The sequence below is a fragment of the Alosa pseudoharengus genome, unplaced genomic scaffold, assembly GCF_046254945.1.
Source record: "Alosa pseudoharengus isolate Yale_2024_CS ecotype anadromous, Long Island Sound unplaced genomic scaffold, YU_APseudo_1.1 YU_APseudo_1.1_scf_1, whole genome shotgun sequence".
In the NCBI taxonomy this organism is placed as follows: Eukaryota; Metazoa; Chordata; class Actinopteri; order Clupeiformes; family Clupeidae; genus Alosa; species Alosa pseudoharengus.
Genome location: NW_027468564.1, coordinates 13,863,381 through 13,884,557, shown reverse-complemented (window position 1 = coordinate 13,884,557; position 21,177 = coordinate 13,863,381). Strand labels below are relative to the sequence as shown.

General features: G+C 42.1%; 2 protein-coding genes across 6 annotated transcripts in view; both read left to right on the top strand.

Moving 5' to 3' along the window:
• Positions 1–14,945, top strand: part of LOC143121395 (uncharacterized) — a 36,803-nt gene extending 21,858 nt beyond the window's left edge. The window contains exons 4-9 of one of the 5 annotated variants that reach the window (XM_076281778.1): positions 4,958–5,217; positions 5,521–5,672; positions 5,792–6,107; positions 9,274–9,579; positions 9,655–10,482; positions 11,029–14,945. In XM_076281778.1, coding sequence (XP_076137893.1) covers positions 4,958–5,217; positions 5,521–5,672; positions 5,792–6,107; positions 9,274–9,579; positions 9,655–10,482; positions 11,029–13,013 — 3,847 coding nt within the window. In that variant the 3' untranslated portion in view covers positions 13,014–14,945. Of the gene's footprint in view, positions 1–4,957; positions 5,218–5,520; positions 5,673–5,791; positions 6,108–9,273; positions 10,483–11,028 lie in introns of all 5 variants that reach the window. The other 4 variants (XM_076281783.1, XM_076281765.1, XM_076281773.1 and 1 more) reach the window with 4 other exon arrangements.
• An 830-nt stretch (positions 14,946–15,775) lies between these two features.
• Positions 15,776–21,177, top strand: part of LOC143117096 (uncharacterized) — a 17,982-nt gene continuing 12,580 nt past the window's right edge. The window contains exons 1-4 of the mRNA XM_076278589.1: positions 15,776–15,868; positions 16,881–16,942; positions 18,780–18,925; positions 20,698–21,152. Coding sequence (XP_076134704.1) covers positions 15,776–15,868; positions 16,881–16,942; positions 18,780–18,925; positions 20,698–21,152 — 756 coding nt within the window. The remainder of the gene's footprint in view (positions 15,869–16,880; positions 16,943–18,779; positions 18,926–20,697; positions 21,153–21,177) is intronic.

Genomic DNA, 21,177 nt, shown 5'->3' with positions numbered 1-21,177 from the left:
CTGAATATAAACATCATTAAGGTAAGCTCAGATGCTTCAGGAAGGTTAGCATTCTGTTGTACCTCAATTGAAGGCAGGAAAGTAGCCTTTATTAGTATTTATGCCCCAACCATCTTTGACTATGCATTTTTTCAGTCCATTACAAAAGAGTTGTTAACTTTAGATGAATATCACCTGGTTATTGGCTTAGACATGAATACAGTTTTTGACCTGGACCTGAATTTGGTGGACCTTTGGAGACTTCATAATCCTTCATCAAGAGATTACACATACTACTCTCCAAGCCATAAATCTTTTTCTAGGATAGACTACCTACTTATTTCTAGTAAATTGGTTTCTGCATCTTCCACCATGGATCTTCTCCCTAGGCATATTTCAGACCATAACCCTATTGCAGCGATATTTAGTTTTGGGAAAATTAAAAATAATAAGACTTCTAGATGGAGGTTTAATTCTTCATTACTACAGAATGAAAATGTCCTTAGTCAACTAAAACTTGAACTAAATGAATTCATAGAAATTAATAAGGGTAGTGTAGATAACCCAATGTTCTTATGGGCCTCCATAAAGGGATTCCTCAGGAACAATGCCATCAGGTTTTCATCTTACCTTAAGCATAATAGGTTATGTCAGATTTCTGATTTGGAACAAAAATGCAAACAGCTAGAAAGTCAACTTAAAATTAATTATAGTAAAAACATAGAATCTGAATTGAAGACATATCAAGCTAAACAATTTGCTACGACATAGAGTAGAGTATTTAATGCATATTACTAAGCACAAGTATTATTCACAAGGCAGCCGTCCAAGTCATCTTCTTGCCCTGACTCTTAAACATCAGGAGAAGAGCCGAACAATAGCATCCATAAAAAGAGATCAAGGAGACACTGTGACAACTACTCTAGATATAAATGAGTCTTTCACATCCTCTTTTGCAAAACTGTACTGTACTCTAGCGATTGTCAACCCTCTGAGAAGGATTATACACATTTTTTATTGACAACCTGAATCTTCCTACCCTTTCCATAGAAGATGCAGAACAACTTGACTTGCCTATCTCACTAGAAGAATTACATCTGGCCAGGGCATGAAATTGGCACCCGCCCACACGTCAAATGCAGGTAACTTTTGTGATTGGCGGGTGAAACTGTCAATCTACCTGCCACGTTGGCGGGTAGCCAATAAGACAACACAACACCATGCAAGGAGATGCACTGTCGGGATTGCCAATTTTTGAGCCAATAACCTACTCTTTACTCCACTACATTTTCAATTGCCTTTCATTACGAGAACAAGTTTATTATTGGAGAAAGTATCTCAAGGGAGAAAAGAGCACCTCTCCCCCGGTACACAACGGCGTGGGAGAAAAGAAACAGGGCTTCACAATGCATTGCTACGTTTCCCCGCAATTATAAAAGTAAAGGCTGGCCTATGTAGCCTACTACACAGAAGTAGATGTTCTATTTAGCTAACAACTCAGTTAACGCAATGACGTCCTGCCAGTTGCTGCATCTTCATCTTCTGGTGAGGCTGCCAGAGTGCCAATGAGACTAGAGGTATGACATGACACGGAAACTTCCACATATATTCAATCTGGCCAGCATCGTTCAACAATCACATTGGACAAGGAAAGTAGGCCTACAACTTAATTTACAAGCAAAGCAAATGCACTGGAAATTGAGCATACAAGTTAGAAAGCCTAGCATTCATTTATGTAGCCTCAATGTTGCAGGACATGACATGAGACGGTCGGCTGAGAAAACAGATAACCTGTTCTGTCGCTCTGCCCGAGTGGATATGCCTAGGCTATTATAGCCTAAATATAGGTCTACCCATAATATAGCCATTGTTTTTAGGTTTTGGCTGGTAAAAAACCACTGTGGCAGGTGGATTTCAAAATTCACCTGCCACAGTGGCTGGTGGCCAAAAAAGTTAACTTCAGGCCCTGCATCTGGCACTAGGAAGTATAAAGAGAGGGCATTCTCCAGGTCTTGATGGATTACCGGTTGAGCTTTATTCAGCTTTATGGGAGATTTTAGGTCCTTTATGGCTGAATTCTATAAATTTTGCTATTGAACAAGGGCATTTCCACAAAGACCTTAACACTGCACTTATTTCAGTCATCCCCAAACCAGACAAAGACCCTTCTGAATGTGCAAGCTACCGGCCAATATCACTTATTAATGCTGACCTAAAAATGTATTCCCGTGTATTAGCCTGCAGACTAGAGTCAGTATTGCCAGATCTAATACATCCAGACCAAACGGGATTCATGAAGGGCCGTTTGGCTGCAGACAACATTAGGCGACTAATTCACATTTTAGGTGAAGCACAGAAGATTCCCTCTTCTTGTGGCCTTCTCTTTCTTGATGCAGAGAAGGCATTTGATAGGCTTGAATGGCAATACCTATGGCGTGTCCTTAAAGAATTTAAGTTTGGTCTTAAGTTTATTAAAATGATTCAGGTGTTGTATGCGAACCCTTCTGCTAGAGTCTGTAGAGGAGGTGTAATTTCAAATTTGTTTACTATAAACCGTGGTACAAGACAGGGCTGCCCCTTGTCCCCTTTAATCTTTAATCTCTCTATAGAACATCTCGCGCAGTATATTCGTAACTGTATATCTATTTCTCCTATTCAAATTGGCTCTCCTATTCACACAGTGTCAATGTATGCAGACGATACATTAATCTATATGTCAGATGTACAGAACTCTCTTCCCAGCACTATTAATGTGTTGAATATGTTTGGTGCACTATCCGGTTTTAAAAATAATCTCTCTAAATCTGCCTTGATGTTAGTTAACAGAGATCGAAGTCAGCTAATTTTACCTACTAATATTGTAATTACCAAAGAGGTCAAATATCTAGGGGTGCTAATTCAAGCATCGGTCACAGCCATAGCTAAACTGAACTACACCAATGTTTTAAGAAAGGTTGAGGAGGATACAAAAAGATGGTCTGCTCTCCCTGCATCTGTCCCGTCTCGCATAGCAGTAGTGAAAATGAATATTTTACCACGCATTAATTTCATCTCCTCTATGCTGCCATTATCTCCGCCGAAGGATTACTGGTCCAAGGTTGACTCACTACTCACTAAATATATTTGGAATGGGAGACGACCACGTATAAAACGGACCACACTACAACATAACAAACTAGAAGGAGGCTGGGCACTTCCTAACTTTAAATACTACCACTGGGCATTTACCATGCACCCACTTAAGCAGTGGCTGGATCCAAATTCTATATCACCATGGCAGACAATAGAGCAAGACATAATTGCTCCTATTAGGCTTAAGGATTTTTTGTTTTCTGGTCTCTCCATTAAACATTGTACATTGAGGTATGGCCCAGTATTGACATACATACATCGAAATGGCATAAATCATCTCCTGTTTGGCGTAATAACAATCTATTGTCTGGAAATAAGCCATTCACTCAAGGTTTATGGGCAGAGAAGGGTATATGGGTCATTGGAGACTTAAATGGTAATTTAAGCTAATTACTAAGCTTTAATGAGTTGGTTTCACTTTATGATATCCCTAGACATTCCTTATTCTTTTACTTCAGACTTAGGTCAGCTCTTAACGCACACAAGGTTGTATGGGGCTCAGAGATGAAAGAGCATCTTCTAGTCAGTTGGATACACGTGGCCCCTAAAAGCGTTGTCTCTTTTCTGTATGCCAGGCTTCTCTCATATTTGTCTCCTAAGCCTAGTACATTGGCATGGGATCGTTCAATGGCACTCAGAGGTAGAGAAATAGACTGGGAAGCAAGCTGGGATAACATGTAGCTCCTCTCATAATCCTAATCATCAGTTTATTCATATGAAGATATCTCATAGAGCTTATCTTACTCCTAGAGTCAGACACCTAATCGGCCAAGCTCCACATCCATTTTGTACTTTGTGCTCACAAAATGCTTTGGGGACTTTCATGCATATAATGTGGGACTGCCCTAAGATTTATGATTTTTGGAATAAGGTGTTACAGTCATTGTCTGATCTCATATTCATATGTCTCATATATCTCATATGATATTCAGCTTCCTATGGATCCTGTTTTACACCTTCTCAATGATGACTCTAAACTTGAATGCATGAATGAAAGGTCTAGAAAAATTTGGTTAGCTGGTCTAACAACAGCCAAAAAGATCATTGTTCAAGTTTGGGTTCCACCCCACAACTTAGCCCATAAGCATTGGCTGAATACATTCTTAGAGATTTTTTTTCTTGAACTCTCTTCTGCCAAGATTAATGGCGCTACTCCTCGGACAATACAAACTTGGAGAAATGGAATTGCCAGAGTTCAAGACATTTTCCTGGAGAGAAACTAAGTGGACTGTTCTATACTGACTGTGCTACACTGATAGTTGTGTTGTATTCCATGTAGTAGGGGGGGAGGGGGGAATGTTTGGGTTTGTGTATCTGTATTGTAACAATGCCTTTCATATATGTTGTTACCCACCAAATACAATAAAAAATGAGTACAAAAAAAAAAAAGATCAAAACATCTACTTCATATTGTTTGTGTATAAAAGACCTCTTTCCCGTAAAATCATATGACTTAATGTAAAAAGAGTTTGACTCCTTTTAAGGCGTCTCATCCTGAAAACAAGCAAATGTGTCTGCCAGTGCGTTAAGTAAAATTGTCTTGATAAGTCTCCTTAAAATAATTAAAAGGTTTTTAAATTAAGTCAAAATGATCTTTTGAGAGAGTGTTAGGTAAGTCTCTTCATACTAAAAACAATCCCAAATAGGTTGTTTGATCATAATATAAGATTAACAACTCTAGGTTAGAGTTCATTCTTTGCAGTGTAGTCCTGACCTCAATTGTCTCTCGATCGTCTTAGTTAAAGCTCTGACCACTTCTGACCTCACTTCAAGAATCTTGCCGTTGTCTTCAAATGGCCTTGGTTTCAGACTGACCTCAGCAAACTTTTGGTTGTCATGGTTTCAGAATCCCCAGTGGCCTGACTGTTGTGTTGGGTCTTGAGCACCTGGAAGGCAGCAACGCCAACAGCGTAAGCCGCAGTGTGAGACAGATCATCAGCCATCCTAGTTACAACAGAGACACCAATGACAACGACATCGCTCTGCTTCAACTCAGTACCCCAGTCACCTTCACCAACTACGTCAGTCCTGTGTGTCTGGCTGCCAGTGAGAGTGGGAGTCCAACCAACAGTTGGATAACTGGCTTTGGAAACATAGGTTTTGGAGGTAAACTAAAAGTAATGTTAAGCTTTTAGGTTCTGAAGGCAAACTAAGACCAATAATACCTTTGGACAATCCATGAATGGAATTTACAAAAAGTATACATCTTGATAGAGGTAACCATAGTGTATACTAACTGCTTACATCTTGTATCCATGTCATTAAAACTATTCCTTCCATCTCCCGGGAATCTATGTTTGGACAGAACATACATGAACATTTAGAAAAATGTATCCTAATTGTAGTGTAATTAGCTATAGTGTATATTAATTGCTTAACATTCATGATTAATATTCATGTCACTCCTAGTATCCCTTCCATCTCCTGGGACTCTACAGGAAGTGCTGGTTCCTGTGCTGGGGAACAGACAGTGTGGCTGTTGGTATGGAGTTCGAGGTATTGATATCACAGACAACATGATCTGTGCTGGTCTACCCGCTGGAGGAAAAGATTCTTGTCAGGTAAAACACCATTTTTAGTAGTACTTTTACAAGAAACAGTATGGATTTAGGAACTTGTCTATGTATGAATCGAATACAATATTCCTAATTATGTTAAACCAACAATGTATCAATTCTAGGGAGACTCTGGAGGACCAATGGTGAACAAACATGACTCTGTGTGGGTCCAGTCCGGTGTCGTTAGCTTTGGAATTGGTTGTGCTGAACCCAATTTCCCTGGAGTCTACACCAGGGTGTCCCGTTACGAGAGCTGGATCAACTCCAAGATCAGCAGCAACCAACCAGGCTTCGTCCAGTTCAACTCCGGTGGGGTTGATGCTGACGCCAGCTTCTCCTGTTCTGGGGATCCATCTCCAACCACCAATACCTCTCCAACAACCAATACCACCTCTCAACCTGCGACTACAGCCTCAAACCCCACCACTTCTCCACAGAGTGAGTCTACATCCTAATTATTACATCCAGACCAGAGGTTCCCAAACTGTGAGGCGCGCCTCCCGCTGGGGGACGCCAAATAATTTTAAGGGGAGGCGCGGAAGGTTGATTCAAAAAAGAAGGAAAAACGTTTATTTCATGTTAGAACTATCTATGATTTTTTCCCATGATTATGTAATTGTCAACATTATAAAATCGAAATAAATCATAGAAGAGATGTATACTAAATCTTTGGGATAGTGGAAAGTATTATTATTGATCCCTATCTTGCGTGAGAATATATATTGTGCCAAACTTCATAACGTAATTTAGCAACAGTGCCGCCAGCCGAGCTAGCTGCAAGTTACCAGTGAACGGTAACTTGCAGCTCCAAGCGTATTTGTACACGCAGCCTTACAACACTGTTTACAGTTCTTCGAGTCACGGTAAAATGTTTTTTTTGGTACATAGCTAATTTAGATAAAATTATGGTGTGGGTGCTTGCGTTTCTTTAGGAATCCGCTGCCTTGGTTTGTATAGAAATGAATATTAAGTGACAGATACACGTAAGAGGTTGGACATACGTGACGGTCATATGTGACGTTCCGATAGCTAACTTACTGTAAAATGGAAAGATTTGTCACATTTTATCGCTGCACGGCCCGAGCCTGATATGGGCAACAAAGCCAAACGTTGAAAATATGATGAAAACTCATTGCATTGCATATGGAAGAATATTAGACTCAAAAGTTTTGAACGTGTGTATCATGTTTTGAAACTGTAGAAATTATTTGTAACTGTAAAAATGATCTGTACAAGTAATTGTCAATATCACAAATATGCCCTACACTTACAAATCTATTCTACGGGTACGGATCGGTTTTACAGCTACAAATCATCCTACAGTTAAAAATATTTTACAATTACAAATATATTCTACCATTACACATCAATATTCTACGCACAAAAAGCTGCTCTACAGTTACAAATCTTTTCTACAGGTGTACAGACTTTTGCACCACCTTAGGGATGAGAAGTGTCTCATATGTATTGTGTGTGTGTGTGTAACAGGATTTGTAACTGTAAAAATGATTTGTGATTTAACAAAAAAATAACACGAACAATTTTAAGTATTACTCATATGTCGTTCACTTACAAATATATTCCACAGGTATGAAATATTCCACAGTTGCTGTCTTTCAATTACAAAACTATTCTGCCATTACAAATCTCTGCTGCTCGCACAAGTATTTTCTACAAGTATACAAATACTTTTGAGACTGTTCTGCCGCTTCCTGTTGAATAGCCAATGGCGATCCTCAGGTTTGGTTGCACCCACACAACTAGCCACGACGACGGCGCTGCTCCTGCTCTGTGATTGGTTAGTGAACTGAGATTCATGGTTGGCTAGCCAAACCTGAGGATCGCCATTGGCTATTCAACAGGAAGCGGCAGAACAGTCTCAAAAGTATTTGTATACTTGTAGAAAATACTTGTGCGAGCAGCAGAGATTTGTAATGGCAGAATAGTTTCGTACTTGAAAGACAGCAACTGTGGAATATTTCATACCTGTGGAATATATTTGTAAGTGAACGACATATGATTAATACTTAAATTGTTCGTGTTATTTTTTTGTTAAATCACAAATCATTTTTACAGTTACAAATCCTGTTACACACACACACACAATACATATGAGACACTTCTCATCCCTAAGGTGGTGCAAAAGTCTGTACACCTGTAGAAAAGATTTGTAACTGTAGAGCAGCTTTTTGTGCGTAGAATATTGATGTGTAATTGTAGAATATATTTGTAATTGTAAAATATTTTTAACTGTAGGATGATTTGTAGCTGTAAAACCGATCCGTACCCGTAGAATAGATTTGTAAGTGTAGGGCATATTTGTGATATTGACAATTACTTGTACATATCATTTTTACAGTTACAAATAATTTCTACAGTTTCAAAACGTGATACACACGTACAAAACTTTTGAGTCTAATATTCTTCCATAATTGCATAGCATAGTATAGCACCGATTTAAGTGGCTTAACTGAAGTGAATATCATTATTTGAAAATGATTGTCGGGGGGTGGGGCGGAGGTGTCACTGTTTTCAGAGGGGAGGCCCACATTGATGGAGTTTGGGAACCCATGATCCAGACACATTTCCATAAAGGTTTGCAGTATTCCCCTTAGCAATTTCACTCCTGAGAACCACTTCCCCAAACTGCTGCTGCTTCACCTTAGCTTCTGAGTCTTCCAACTCCCATCTGAACAGCAACTTCCTGTGCAACCAAGCTATTTCAAATAGCACACCATATGCTTTAATGACATTTTTCTTTACAGTTTTTCTCAGTCGCTTTGGTGCTTTTCTAACATCACTATTAATATTTGTGCAGCAGTTAGTGCATTTCTCAAAACAATTAGTGCAAACTGCAAAACCTAGTGGATAACCTGCAAAAGCATGTCACTTGCTCAAAATGGATAGTCCATTCCTCAAAAGCACGTATTCATGTCAATTAAACTGCCAGTGTCATCAAAATGAGAAGTTTTGGCACCATCGTTTATGAACAAGATAGTCAAATGGCTTTGTCATGTTTTCATTATGACAGTTTATTCTCTCTGTGTTTTCCAATGACACTACCTGAAAATGCTCAAGACAGCACTGTACAGTACTTGTACAGCCATTTGAAAACTACAGTAAAGTTGCACATTGCTGTAGTTAGGGAAGTAAGTGTGTACAAGACACTGAATACGTACATTTCATATTTTTACTGTATGCTCTTTTCAATTCTACAGCATTGTGACAGAATTTGATAACTAATTCAACAATTTTGTATGTAATGACTCAAGCAATGAAATGAAGACTATTAGTTTTATTGGGAACGACTGTTCAGCATCCATAAGTATAGTTCATTTTGACTGACAGGACATAAGCAAATGATAATGTTATAAACCAGCAGAGAATTGTATGAAAACAACTGATACATGTCCAAAAGCATTTGCAATTTGTTCAGAGGAAGGGCAAATTGCTACTATGATGTGCACAAATGACTAAATGTTATGGATGTTGAACTAATAGTTATGAGAATTTTCATTCTGATCTGAGAAAAGCACCAAAGCGACTGAGAAAAGCTGTAATGTTGTAAATAGCTACAGTAACTTACTAATATGTATTGTAATAGCTGTTGCAGCCTCCACTGCCACCTCTCCAAGCACACCAACATCTCCTGCAACAATAAGTACCTCATACCCACACACCACCTCAGCTTCAACATCGACCCTGCCACCATCTACATCTGCTTCAATCACAACATCACCTACAGGTGCTGCTACACCTCCACCATCTACATCAGGTGATGCTACAACCACACCACCACCACCTGCTCCGGCTACATCAGGTGCTGCAACAACCCCACCACCACCACTTGCTCCAGCTACATCAGGTGCTGCTACAACCACACCACCACCACCTCCATCCGCTACATCAGGTGCTGCTACACCTCCACCATCTACATCAGGTGCTGCTACAACCACACCACCACCACCTGCTCCGGCTACATCAGGTGCTGCTACAACCCCACCACCACCACCTGCTCCAGCTACATCAGGTGCTGCTACAACCACACCACCACCACCTCCATCCGCTACATCAGGTAATGCTACAAGCACACCACCACCACCTGCTCCTGCTACATCAGGTGCTGCTACAACCCCACCACCACCACCTCCATCCGCTACATCAGGTGTTGCTACAAACACACCACCACCACCTGCTCCAGCTACATCAGGTGCTGCTACAACCCCACCACCACCACCTGCTCCAGCTACATCAGGTGCTGCTACAAGCACACCACCACCACCTGCTCCTGCTACATCAGGTGATGCTACAACCCCACCACCACCACCTGTTCCAGCTACATCAGGTGCTGCAACAAACACACCACCACCACCACCTGCTCCTGCTACATCAGGTGCTGCTACAACCACACCACCTCCACCAGCTACATCAGGTGCTGCAACAAACACACCACCACCTCCACCAGCTACATCAGGTGCTGCTACAAACACACCAACTCCTGCTACATCAGGTTCTGCTACAACCCCACCACCACCTGTTCCAGCTACATCAGGTGCTGCAACAAACACACCACCACCACCTGCTCCTGCTACATCAGGTGATGCAACAACCCCACCACCACCACCTGCTCCAGCTACATCAGGTGCTGCTACAACCACACCACCACCACCTCCACCAGCTACATCAGGTGCTGCTACAAACACACCAGCTCCTGCTACATCAGGTGCTGCTACAACCCCACCACCACCACCTGTTCCAGCTGCATCAGGTGCTGCTACAACCACACCACCACCACCTGCTCGAGCTACATCAGGTTCAACCTTAACTTTACCAACTGCTACACCTGTCTCTCAGGCTCGATCTCACCATTTCAGATACCAAATCTTCTCCCTACCACAATTCTTCCTTCTGTTACCCCACAAATGCATTCAAATTCACAAACATGGACATATGTTCATGAACAGCTTTCTATTTGCCTTGAGTTTTTTGCAAACTTTGCAAACAGTCATTATCAGTTTAAGGAGGTACTTCGTCATGACCAAATGACCAAACAGTCATTATCAGTTTGAGGAGGTAGTTCGTCATGACCAAATGACCAAACAGTCATTATCAGTTTGAGGAGGTAGTTCCTCATGACCAAATGACCAAACAGTCATTATCAGTTTAAGGAGGTAGTTCGTCATGACCAAATGACCAAACAGTCATTATCAGTTTGAGGAGGTAGTTCGTCATGACCAAACATTGGAGCTAGACAAAGGGTTACCGTTAAAATGGAATGTTTACCAAAGCACCAAAGCGACTGAGAAAAGCTGTAATGTTGTAAATAGCTACAGTAACTTACTAATATGTATTGTAATAGCTGTTGCAGCCTCCACTGCCACCTCTCCAAGCACACCAACATCTCCTGCAACAATAAGTACCTCATACCCACACAGCACCTCAGCTTCAACATCGACCCTGCCACCATCTACATCTGCTTCAATCACAACATCACCTACAGGTGCTGCTACACCTCCACCAGCTACATCAGGTGATGCTACAACCACACCACCACCACCTGCTCCGGCTACATCAGGTGCTGCAACAACCCCACCACCACCACCTGCTCCAGCTACATCAGGTGCTGCTACAACCACACCACCACCACCTCCATCCGCTACATCAGGTGCTGCAACAAACACACCACCACCACCTGCTCCAGCTACATCAGGTGCTGCTACAACCCCACCACCACCACCTGCTCCAGCTACATCAGGTCCTGCTACAAGCACACCACCACCACCTGTTCCAGCTACATCAGGTGCTGCTACAACCCCACCACCACCACCTGTTCCAGCTACATCAGGTGCTGCAACAAACACACCACCACCACCACCTGCTCCTGCTACATCAGGTGCTGCTACAACCACACCACCTCCACCAGCTACATCAGGTGCTGCAACAACCACACCACCACCTCCACCAGCTACATCAGGTGCTGCTACAAACACACCAACTCCTGCTACATCAGGTGCTGCTACAACCCCACCACCACCACCTGTTCCAGCTACATCAGGAGCTGCAACAAACACACCAGCTCCTGCTACATCAGGTTCTGCTACAACCCCACCACCACCTGTTCCAGCTACATCAGGTGCTGCAACAAACACACCACCACCACCTGCTCCTGCTACATCAGGTGATGCTACAACCCCACCACCACCACCTGCTCCAGCTACATCAGGTGCTGCAACAACCCCACCACCACCACCTGCTCCTGCTACATCAGGTGCTGCAACAAACACACCACCACCACCTGTTCCAGCTACATCAGGTGCTGCTACAACCCCACCACCACCACCTGCTCCAGCTACATCAGGTGCTGCTACAAGCACACCACCACCACCTGCTCCTGCTACATCAGGTGATGCTACAACCCCACCACCACCACCTGTTCCAGCTACATCAGGTGCTGCAACAAACACACCACCACCACCACCTGCTCCTGCTACATCAGGTGCTGCTACAACCCCACCACCACCACCTGCTACATCAGGTGCTGCAACAAACACACCACCACCACCTTCTCCTGCTACATCAGGTGCTGCAACAACCCCACCACCTGCTCCAGCTACATCAGGTGCTGCTACAACCACACCACCACCACCTCCACCAGCTACATCAGGTGCTGCTACAAACACGCCAGCTCCTGCTACATCAGGTGCTGCTACAACCCCACCACCACCACCTGTTCCAGCTACATCAGGTGCTGCAACAAACACACCACCACCACCTGCTCCAGCTACATCAGGTGCTGCTACAAACACACCAGCTCCTGCTACATCAGGTTCTGCTACAACCCCACCACCACCTGTTCCAGCTACATCAGGTGCTGCAACAAACACACAACCACCACCTGCTCCTGCTACATCAGGTGATGCAACAACCCCACCACCACCACCTGCTCCAGCTACATCAGGTGCTGCTACAACCACACCACCACCACCTCCACCAGCTACATCAGGTGCTGCTACAAACACACCAGCTCCTGCTACATCAGGTGCTGCTACAACCCCACCACCACCACCTGTTCCAGCTGCATCAGGTGCTGCTACAACCACACCACCACCACCTGCTCGAGCTACATCAGGTTCAACCTTAACTTTACCAACTGCTACACCTGTCTCTCAGGCTCGATCTCACCATTTCAGATACCAAATCTTCTCCCTACCACAATTCTTCCTTCTGTTACCCCACAAATGCATTCAAATTCACAAACATGGACATATGTTCATGAACAGCTTTCTATTTGCCTTGAGTTTTTTGCAAACTTTGCAAACAGTCATTATCAGTTTAAGGATGTAGTTCGTCATGACCAAATGACCAGTCATTATCAGTTTGAGGAGGTAGTTCGTCATGACCAAATGACCAAACAGTCATTATCAGTTTTAGGAGGTAGTTCCTCATGACCAAATGACCAAACAGTCATTATCAGTTTAAGGAGGTAGTTCGTCATGACCAAATGACCAAACAGTCATTATCAGTTTGAGGAGGTAGTCCTCATGACCAAACATTGGAGCTAGACAAAGGGTTACCGTTAAAATGGAATGTTTACTCTAAATCGTTCAATTTGAGTGGTTCAGAGTAAACATATTTGCAAATGTTTGCAGATTTTAACACACCTCTGCTAATGTCATGTTTGAAAATATTAATGATAATATTATTAAAAAAATATTAATTGATAATATTAAGTCTAAACATAAGAGCGTGAAGTGCAGGAATACCAGATAGATTAAACTACGTAGAACAAAATTATATCCAACTTACAGCAACAGAATAATATTTAGGCTGTTAACATTTACGCTTTCTTAGATTTAAAGGAACAGTATGTGAGAAATGTATTTCAATGAATCATAAAATGGCCCTGATATGTCACTAGACATTAAGAAATCATGTTCATTTCAAATACTTATATCACTGACAACAATACTCCAGCCAGGATATTGTCATTTAGAAAGTGAAGTTGCAGCCCTCAACTGATGTTGATGTTGTGTTTTGTCATGTCATGTTGTGTTTTGGCCTGATGCGCCACCCTCTACCTATCGACTAATCACAAAGTCAGTTGTGTTTCGGCATCCGGGTTGGCAACCTCGAGTCAGGGGTGAAGGGGGAGGGGAAATACCGCTCTACAGTAATTTTAAAGTGATTGCAGTACCAGTTTTGGCCACAATCTTACATATGGTTCCTTTAAGCTACAGAGCTACAACTACAGCAGTATAATAACATTTAAAGCTATTAACATTTAAACGTTTTAACATTTAAACATTTAAACTACAAGGCTACAGCTACAGCATTAGAATAACGTTTAACTACAGTGCAGAGGAGAACACAACTAGGAGTTCACTACTGTATCTGTCAATACTAGTACTAGAGGAGAACACAACTAGGAGTTCACTACTGTATCTGTCAACACTAGTACTAGAGGAGAACACAACTAGGAGTTCACTACTGTATCTGTCAACACTAGTACTAGAGGAGAACACAACTAGGAGTTCACTACTGTATCTGTCAACACTAGTACTAGAGGAGAACACAACTAGGAGTTCACTACTGTATCTGTACAATACTAGTACTACAGGAGAACACAACTAGGAGTTTACTACTGTACAATACTAGTACTAGAGGAGAACACAACTAGGAGTTCACTACTGTATCTGTCAACACTAGTACTAGAGGAGAACACAACTAGGAGTTCACTACTGTATCTGTCAATACTAGTACTAGAGGAGAACACAACTAGGAGTTCACTACTGTATCTGTCAACACTAGTACTAGAGGAGAACACAACTAGGAGTTCACTACTGTATCTGTACAATACTAGTACTACAGGAGAACACAACTAGGAGTTTACTACTGTACAATACTAGTACTAGAGGAGAACACAACTAGGAGTTCACTACTGTATCTGTCAACACTAGTACTATAGGAGAACACAACTAGGAGTTCACTACTGTATCTGTCAACACTAGTACTAGAGGAGAACACAACTAGGAGTTCACTACTGTATCTGTACAATACTAGTACTAGAGGAGAACACAACTAGGAGTTCACTACTGTATCTGTCAACACTAGTACTAGAGGAAAACACAAGTAGGAGTTCACTACTGTATCTGTCAACACTAGTACTAGAGGAGAACACAACTAGGAGTTCACTAATGTATCTGTCAACACTAGTACTAGAGGATAGGAGTATTAAATATTAAAGTAGAAATACGGAGGAGGGGAAGGGGTAAAAGAGGGGATAGAGAAGAGAAGGAGGGAAGTGGAGAGGAAGGAGGGACGAGGGGGAAGAGTGTGGTAAGTGTGTATTAGTGTGTGTGAGGGGGAAGAGTGTGGTAAGGGCATATTAGGTGTGTGTGGGGGGGGGGAGTGTGTATTAGGTGTGTGAGGGGGGAGAGTGTGATAAGGGCGTAATAGGTGTGTGAGTTTGTCAGAAGCACTAGGAGAGGAGGTATTCTTGAAAGAGTTGTGTCTTCAAAGGGACAAGGGGGAGTTTAAGGACACATTTGAATACAAGCAATATACTCAAATGTGAGAATTAACACCTGTAGTTAAGCACTTGAGTGGGAGAGAGATGGGGTGGGAACATGAATACAAGCAATATACTCAAATGTGAGAATTAACACCTGTAGTTAAGCACTTGAGTGGGAGAGAGATGGGGTGGGAGCATACTTGAGTGGGAGAGAGATGGGGTGGGAACATGAATACAAGTAATCGACTCCAATGTGACGATTGACACCTGTTATGTACTTGAGTGTGGTTACAATCCAGTAGTGGCAGCTACCACCTCAAAGGTCATCTCACATTTTTTTCCATATCTGCTACATTACATTCCATATCTGCTACATTATATTCCATATCTGCTACATTACATCATTGGCTGTTTTTACTCTTAGCTGCAACCTCATAGGTCCTTTCTATACATGTCCGCCACCTCATTAACTGTTTTCACTATTACCTGCAACCTCATAGGTTCTCTTTAATCACATCTGCCACCTCATTGGCTGTTTTCTCTCATAGCTGCAACCTCATTGGCTGTTTCCACAGCAGCCCCCAGCACAGTCTCCATGACGCTCACTCTGCAGCAGGAGTTTAGCAGTGACCTGGCCAACTCAGCATCAACGGCCTTTCAGGAGCTCGCACAGCAGATCAAGTCACAGGTGCATTCACACTGACCTTTACAATCATTCATTCATCTATCTATTTATTTATCATTCCATTGGTTGATGATTGATCAAGTCACAGGTGCATTCACACTGATGTTTACATTCATGTGTTCACTGTTATTTCGCTCAAAATGGCCTGCATACATTATATCCTCATTTGCATTAATGTATTCATTCATTCATCCAGGTATTGTAGTAGCACATTAATGTATTCATTCATTCATCCAGGTATTGTAGTAGCACATTAATGTATTCATTCATTCATCCAGGTATTGTAGTAGCACATTAATGTATTCATTCATTCATCCAGGTATTGTAGTAGCACATTTGTGCCACAGCCCCCCCCCTTGTAGTAGCATATTTGGCTGCCAGTGAGTTGAGTAAATTTGTCTTGACAATACTCCTTAAAATAACTCAAACTCTTCTAAAATTAAGTCAATATGATCTTTCGAGAGAGGGCTAGTTAAGTCTCAAAGTCTCGAAGTTCTCTATGTCTCATTTTAAATGTCAAGGCCTTCGGAAGTCTACCAATGAAGTATGGAGCTACTTTGAGCCTCGTAAATGGTGTAAAACAGTGACTTATTTGCATGGCTAGGCCGATGCCAGAGGCACCACAACGAAACACTGTGTTGGTAGCATTGGCTAACTAGCGGCAGATTTCTGAGTGCAGGGGACAAGCCGAGGTGAGCTATGAGACATACGTTCACACTCGATATCATGTTCAACACACTTTAGGTCAAAATCACACCGGAATTATCCTTTAAGAGGTTAGCAAGCTTTTACAAGTGCCATCTAATCTGGACATGCATTGGCATGATAAGTAGTCAATTTCTGCTTTAAATGGACAAACCTGCAATAATGATACCAAGTATTCTTCTATTTGTTCTTCTCTTGTGTTCTTTTTAAGCGTGATTTTAGAATGTTGCTGAATAACTGATGAGTGTGTTAAATCTCCACAGAACATTTAAATGTAAACAACAGAATGCATGTTTTGTTTTAATTTCAGATGGAACCTGTGTACCGAGCAGCTTACTCCACATTTATTGGTTTGACTGTTAACAGTTTCAGGTAAATCAGAGATGTTTAAGCTTTTAGCGATGTGCACGCAAATCAATCTAGTCTGGCTCTGTCTGCTCTGTGCAAATGTGTGTATGGACTTGACTGAGGTGCAAATGTGTGTATGGACTTGACTGATGTGCAAATGTGTGTATGGACTTGACTGATGTGCAAATGTGTGTATGGACTTGACTGATGTGCAAATGTGTGTATGGACTTGACTGATGTGCAAATGTGTGTATGGACTTGACTGATGTGCAAATGTGTGTATGGACTTGACTGATGTGCAAATGTGTGTATGGACTTGACTGATGTGCAAATGTGTGTATGGACTTGACTGATGTGCAAATGTGTGTATGGACTTGACTGATGTGCAAATGTGTGTATGGACTTGACTGAGGTGCAAATGTGTGTATGGACTTGACTGATGTGCAAATGTGTGTATGGACTTGACTGATGTGCAAATGTGTGTATGGACTTGACTGATGTGCAAATGTGTGTATGGACTTGACTGATGTGCAAATGTGTGTATGGACTTGACTGATGTGCAAATGTGTGTATGGACTTGACTGATGTGCAAATGTGTGTATGGACTTGACTGATGTGCAAATGTGTGTATGGACTTGACTGATGTGCAAATGTGTGTATGGACTTGACTGATGTGCAAATGTGTGTATGGACTTGACTGAGGTGCAAATGTGTGTATGGACTTGACTGATGTGCAAATGTGTGTATGGACTTGACTGATGTGCAAATGTGTGTATGGACTTGACTGATGTGCAAATGTGTGTATGGACTTGACTGAGGTGCAAATGTGTGTATGGACTTGACTGAGGTGCAAATGTGTGTATGGACTTGACTGATGTGCAAATGTGTGTATGGACTTGACTGAGGTGCAAATGTGTGTATGGACTTGACTGAGGTGCAAATGTGTGTATGGACTTGACTGATGTGCAAATGTGTGTATGGACTTGACTGATGTGCAAATGTGTGTATGGACTTGACTGATGTGCAAATGTGTGTATGGACTTGACTGATGTGCAAATGTGTGTATGGACTTGACTGATGTGCAAATGTGTGTATGGACTTGACTGAGGTGCAAATGTGTGTATGGACTTGACTGAGGTGCAAATGTGTGTATGGACTTGACTGATGTGCAAATGTGTGTATGGACTTGACTGATGTGCAAATGTGTGTATGGACTTGACTGATGTGCAAATGTGTGTATGGACTTGACTGATGTGCAAATGTGTGTATGGACTTGACTGATGTGCAAATGTGTGTATGGACTTGACTGATGTGCAAATGTGTGTATGGACTTGACTGATGTGCAAATGTGTGTATGGACTTGACTGATGTGCAAATGTGTGTATGGACTTGACTGATGTGCAAATGTGTGTATGGACTTGACTGATGTGCAAATGTGTGTATGGACTTGACTGATGTGCAAATGTGTGTATGGACTTGACTGATGTGCAAATGTGTGTATGGACTTGACTGATGTGCAAATGTGTGTATGGACTTGACTGATGTGCAAATGTGTGTATGGACTTGACTGATGTGCAAATGTGTGTATGGACTTGACTGATGTGCAAATGTGTGTATGGACTTGACTGATGTGCAAATGTGTGTATGGACTTGACTGATGTGCAAATGTGTGTATGGACTTGACTGATGTGCAAATGTGTGTATGGACTTGACTGATGTGCAAATGTGTGTATGGACTTGACTGATGTGCAAATGTGTGTATGGACTTGACTGATGTGCAAATGTGTGTATGGACTTGACTGATGTGCAGTGCCTCCGTTCTCACCTGTATGTTGTGTTGTTGCTGTGTTCTGTTCTGTAGTGCTGGGTCAGTTATTGCTGAAACAGACCTGCTCTTCAGTTCCTCCTCTTCAACACCAAGCACAGACAGCATTAGCACAACCACCCAAACCGCTATCAGTGGTGGCTCTATAGCACTCAATATCACTTCAATCAAGGTGGCCACGGGTAAGAAAGTGCAACATCTTTCACACTGTAACGCTCTGTGCTGTCTGCATCTCTGTCCTGGGCTGTCACTCCCTTATGTGAAGCAGCTAGTAATCAAATTTGTAAAGTAGCTCCAGAATATTGCAGAATACTTCTATGATCTGTAATACCTCTACTGTATAATATCATTGCCCTCTATAGTGTTCCAAGTCACCTTTTTCCTACAAGAGACAATGGGTGTCGCCATGCCACCCAGATTTTGACTTCTGTTTATCCAGTACTGTAGCTGACTGAGGCTGGGGGAGCTGAGCTACGTTTTTATTAGTAATGTCTTTTTTGTCCGGTGCACAAATAACTCCAGAAAGCCGAACCAGTTTGGGTCGTGTAAAAATAGTTTGTGCCACTATCACGTAGGGTTGCCACCTGTGTCTGACAAAAATCCTGGACATTTTGACCATCCAATCAACCTTTTTGTTTGTAAGCAACGGCGCCTTTCGCACATCTAACCCAAGATAAAAACATTCTAAGCGACAATTGTATAGCTAAAATTAGTAAGAATGACAATTTCTAGTTATTTGTTTAGTTAATTGCTTTATTTAATAGCAGACCTTTATTATTTTGTTATATTTTCAACAGTTTTTAGTTGTGGACACCTGGGGGCAGTATTGAGAAAAAAGGGGGAATACATAATTAGGTTCTGCTTTTTTGCTTATGTGGAATAAACTTTCCTTTCTCTGTCTCTCCTTGTCCCACACACTCTCCGTCTCCACCTTACCATTTCTAATGAACCTCCACGGTGTGTGCCCCTACCACCACCACCCATGTTATGCTACGTAATTTTTTGTAGAGCCAATAAGGCTGTGCATACGTTTATGGATGTAGGCACGCTTCAATTAAACTGAAATACACATTTTGCGCATCATGTACAAAAATCCGGGACATTCAGTGTCCAGGATTTTTATTTTTATTTTCCTGGACAGACCATGAAAATCCTGGACAGGTGGCAACCCTACTATCACGCCTAGTGTAGGCAGTTCAAGTCATTATATTGAAAGCTAATTGTTGCAGCAGATGCTACGCGAACAGAAATACTTCAGTTATGTGCCCGGTGTGACGTTAGCATTCCTGTGACCCTGGGACGCCACTTCATTTTCAATTTCCCAAGCTAGGAGTTTAGGTTTGTTCGTGCTCAACCTCAGCCATTAGGAAAACAAACTCACTCTGTCTTTTACACATTATTTTGCCAATTTTGTTACTGTGTAGATAATTGTATGCCTCATGCTTTTGTAGTTCCTTAACTCCTCGCCATCAACACCCTCGCTAAAAATAAAATAATTGACATAGCTAACGTTGGGTCATGACTCCATGTTCTACTCTGCAAGGGAAGTGGATCACTTTGATTGTATTACATCCCGAGGACTTCAGAGTGTGACCATCTTTTAGTGATCTTTGAACTTCTCACTAGCAGTTAGCATTTACCGCCTTCCGCTATGATACCGCAATAGACTCTACGCAGGACTCCATTTTAGATTTCCTTCCTACTGGGTAATCAATGTCCTGTTTACACGGTAAACAGTAGGCTATGACAGAAAAAGACAGATTACTAGCTTGTCAGTTTTAACATGGCTATATATTTTTAAGGCTATTTCTATTAGTACTATTGGCTAGCTGCTTCTGTCCTGTTGTCCAACTGTGTTGGTATATTTTCACCACACTTGCAATTATTGGCTGATTTTTTAAAAATGTTTTAAAAAGTATACATTGTGCAAGTCTAATCACTTGGCTTACTGTAGTAGCAACCACTGACACAGCAACTACCACCACCACAAAATCTCCAACAACCCCAGCTGCAACGACCACAGTTGAGGCTCCAACAACCACCGCTGCTATGACAACCACCACCACCACTAAATCTCCAACAATCCCAGCTACAACCACCTCAACCAAAAATCCAACAACCGCTGCAACTATGACAACAACCACCACCATATCTCCAACAACCCCAGATACAACTACCATGGCCAAAGCTCCAACAACCACCACCACTACAACAACAACTGCTGCCACCACCACCACGACAACAACAACTACCACGACAACAACTACCACGGCAACCACTACGACTCAACTCGCTCGTCCAGCCCCAACTGTTGTGCTGCAGGTTGTCCTCACCATCGTTTACACTGAGGCGCTAAGCAACCCACAGAGCCAAGAATTCCAACAGCAGGCTGCTCAGGTCATTGCTGTGGTGAGTTGGTAGCGGATTGGTCCAC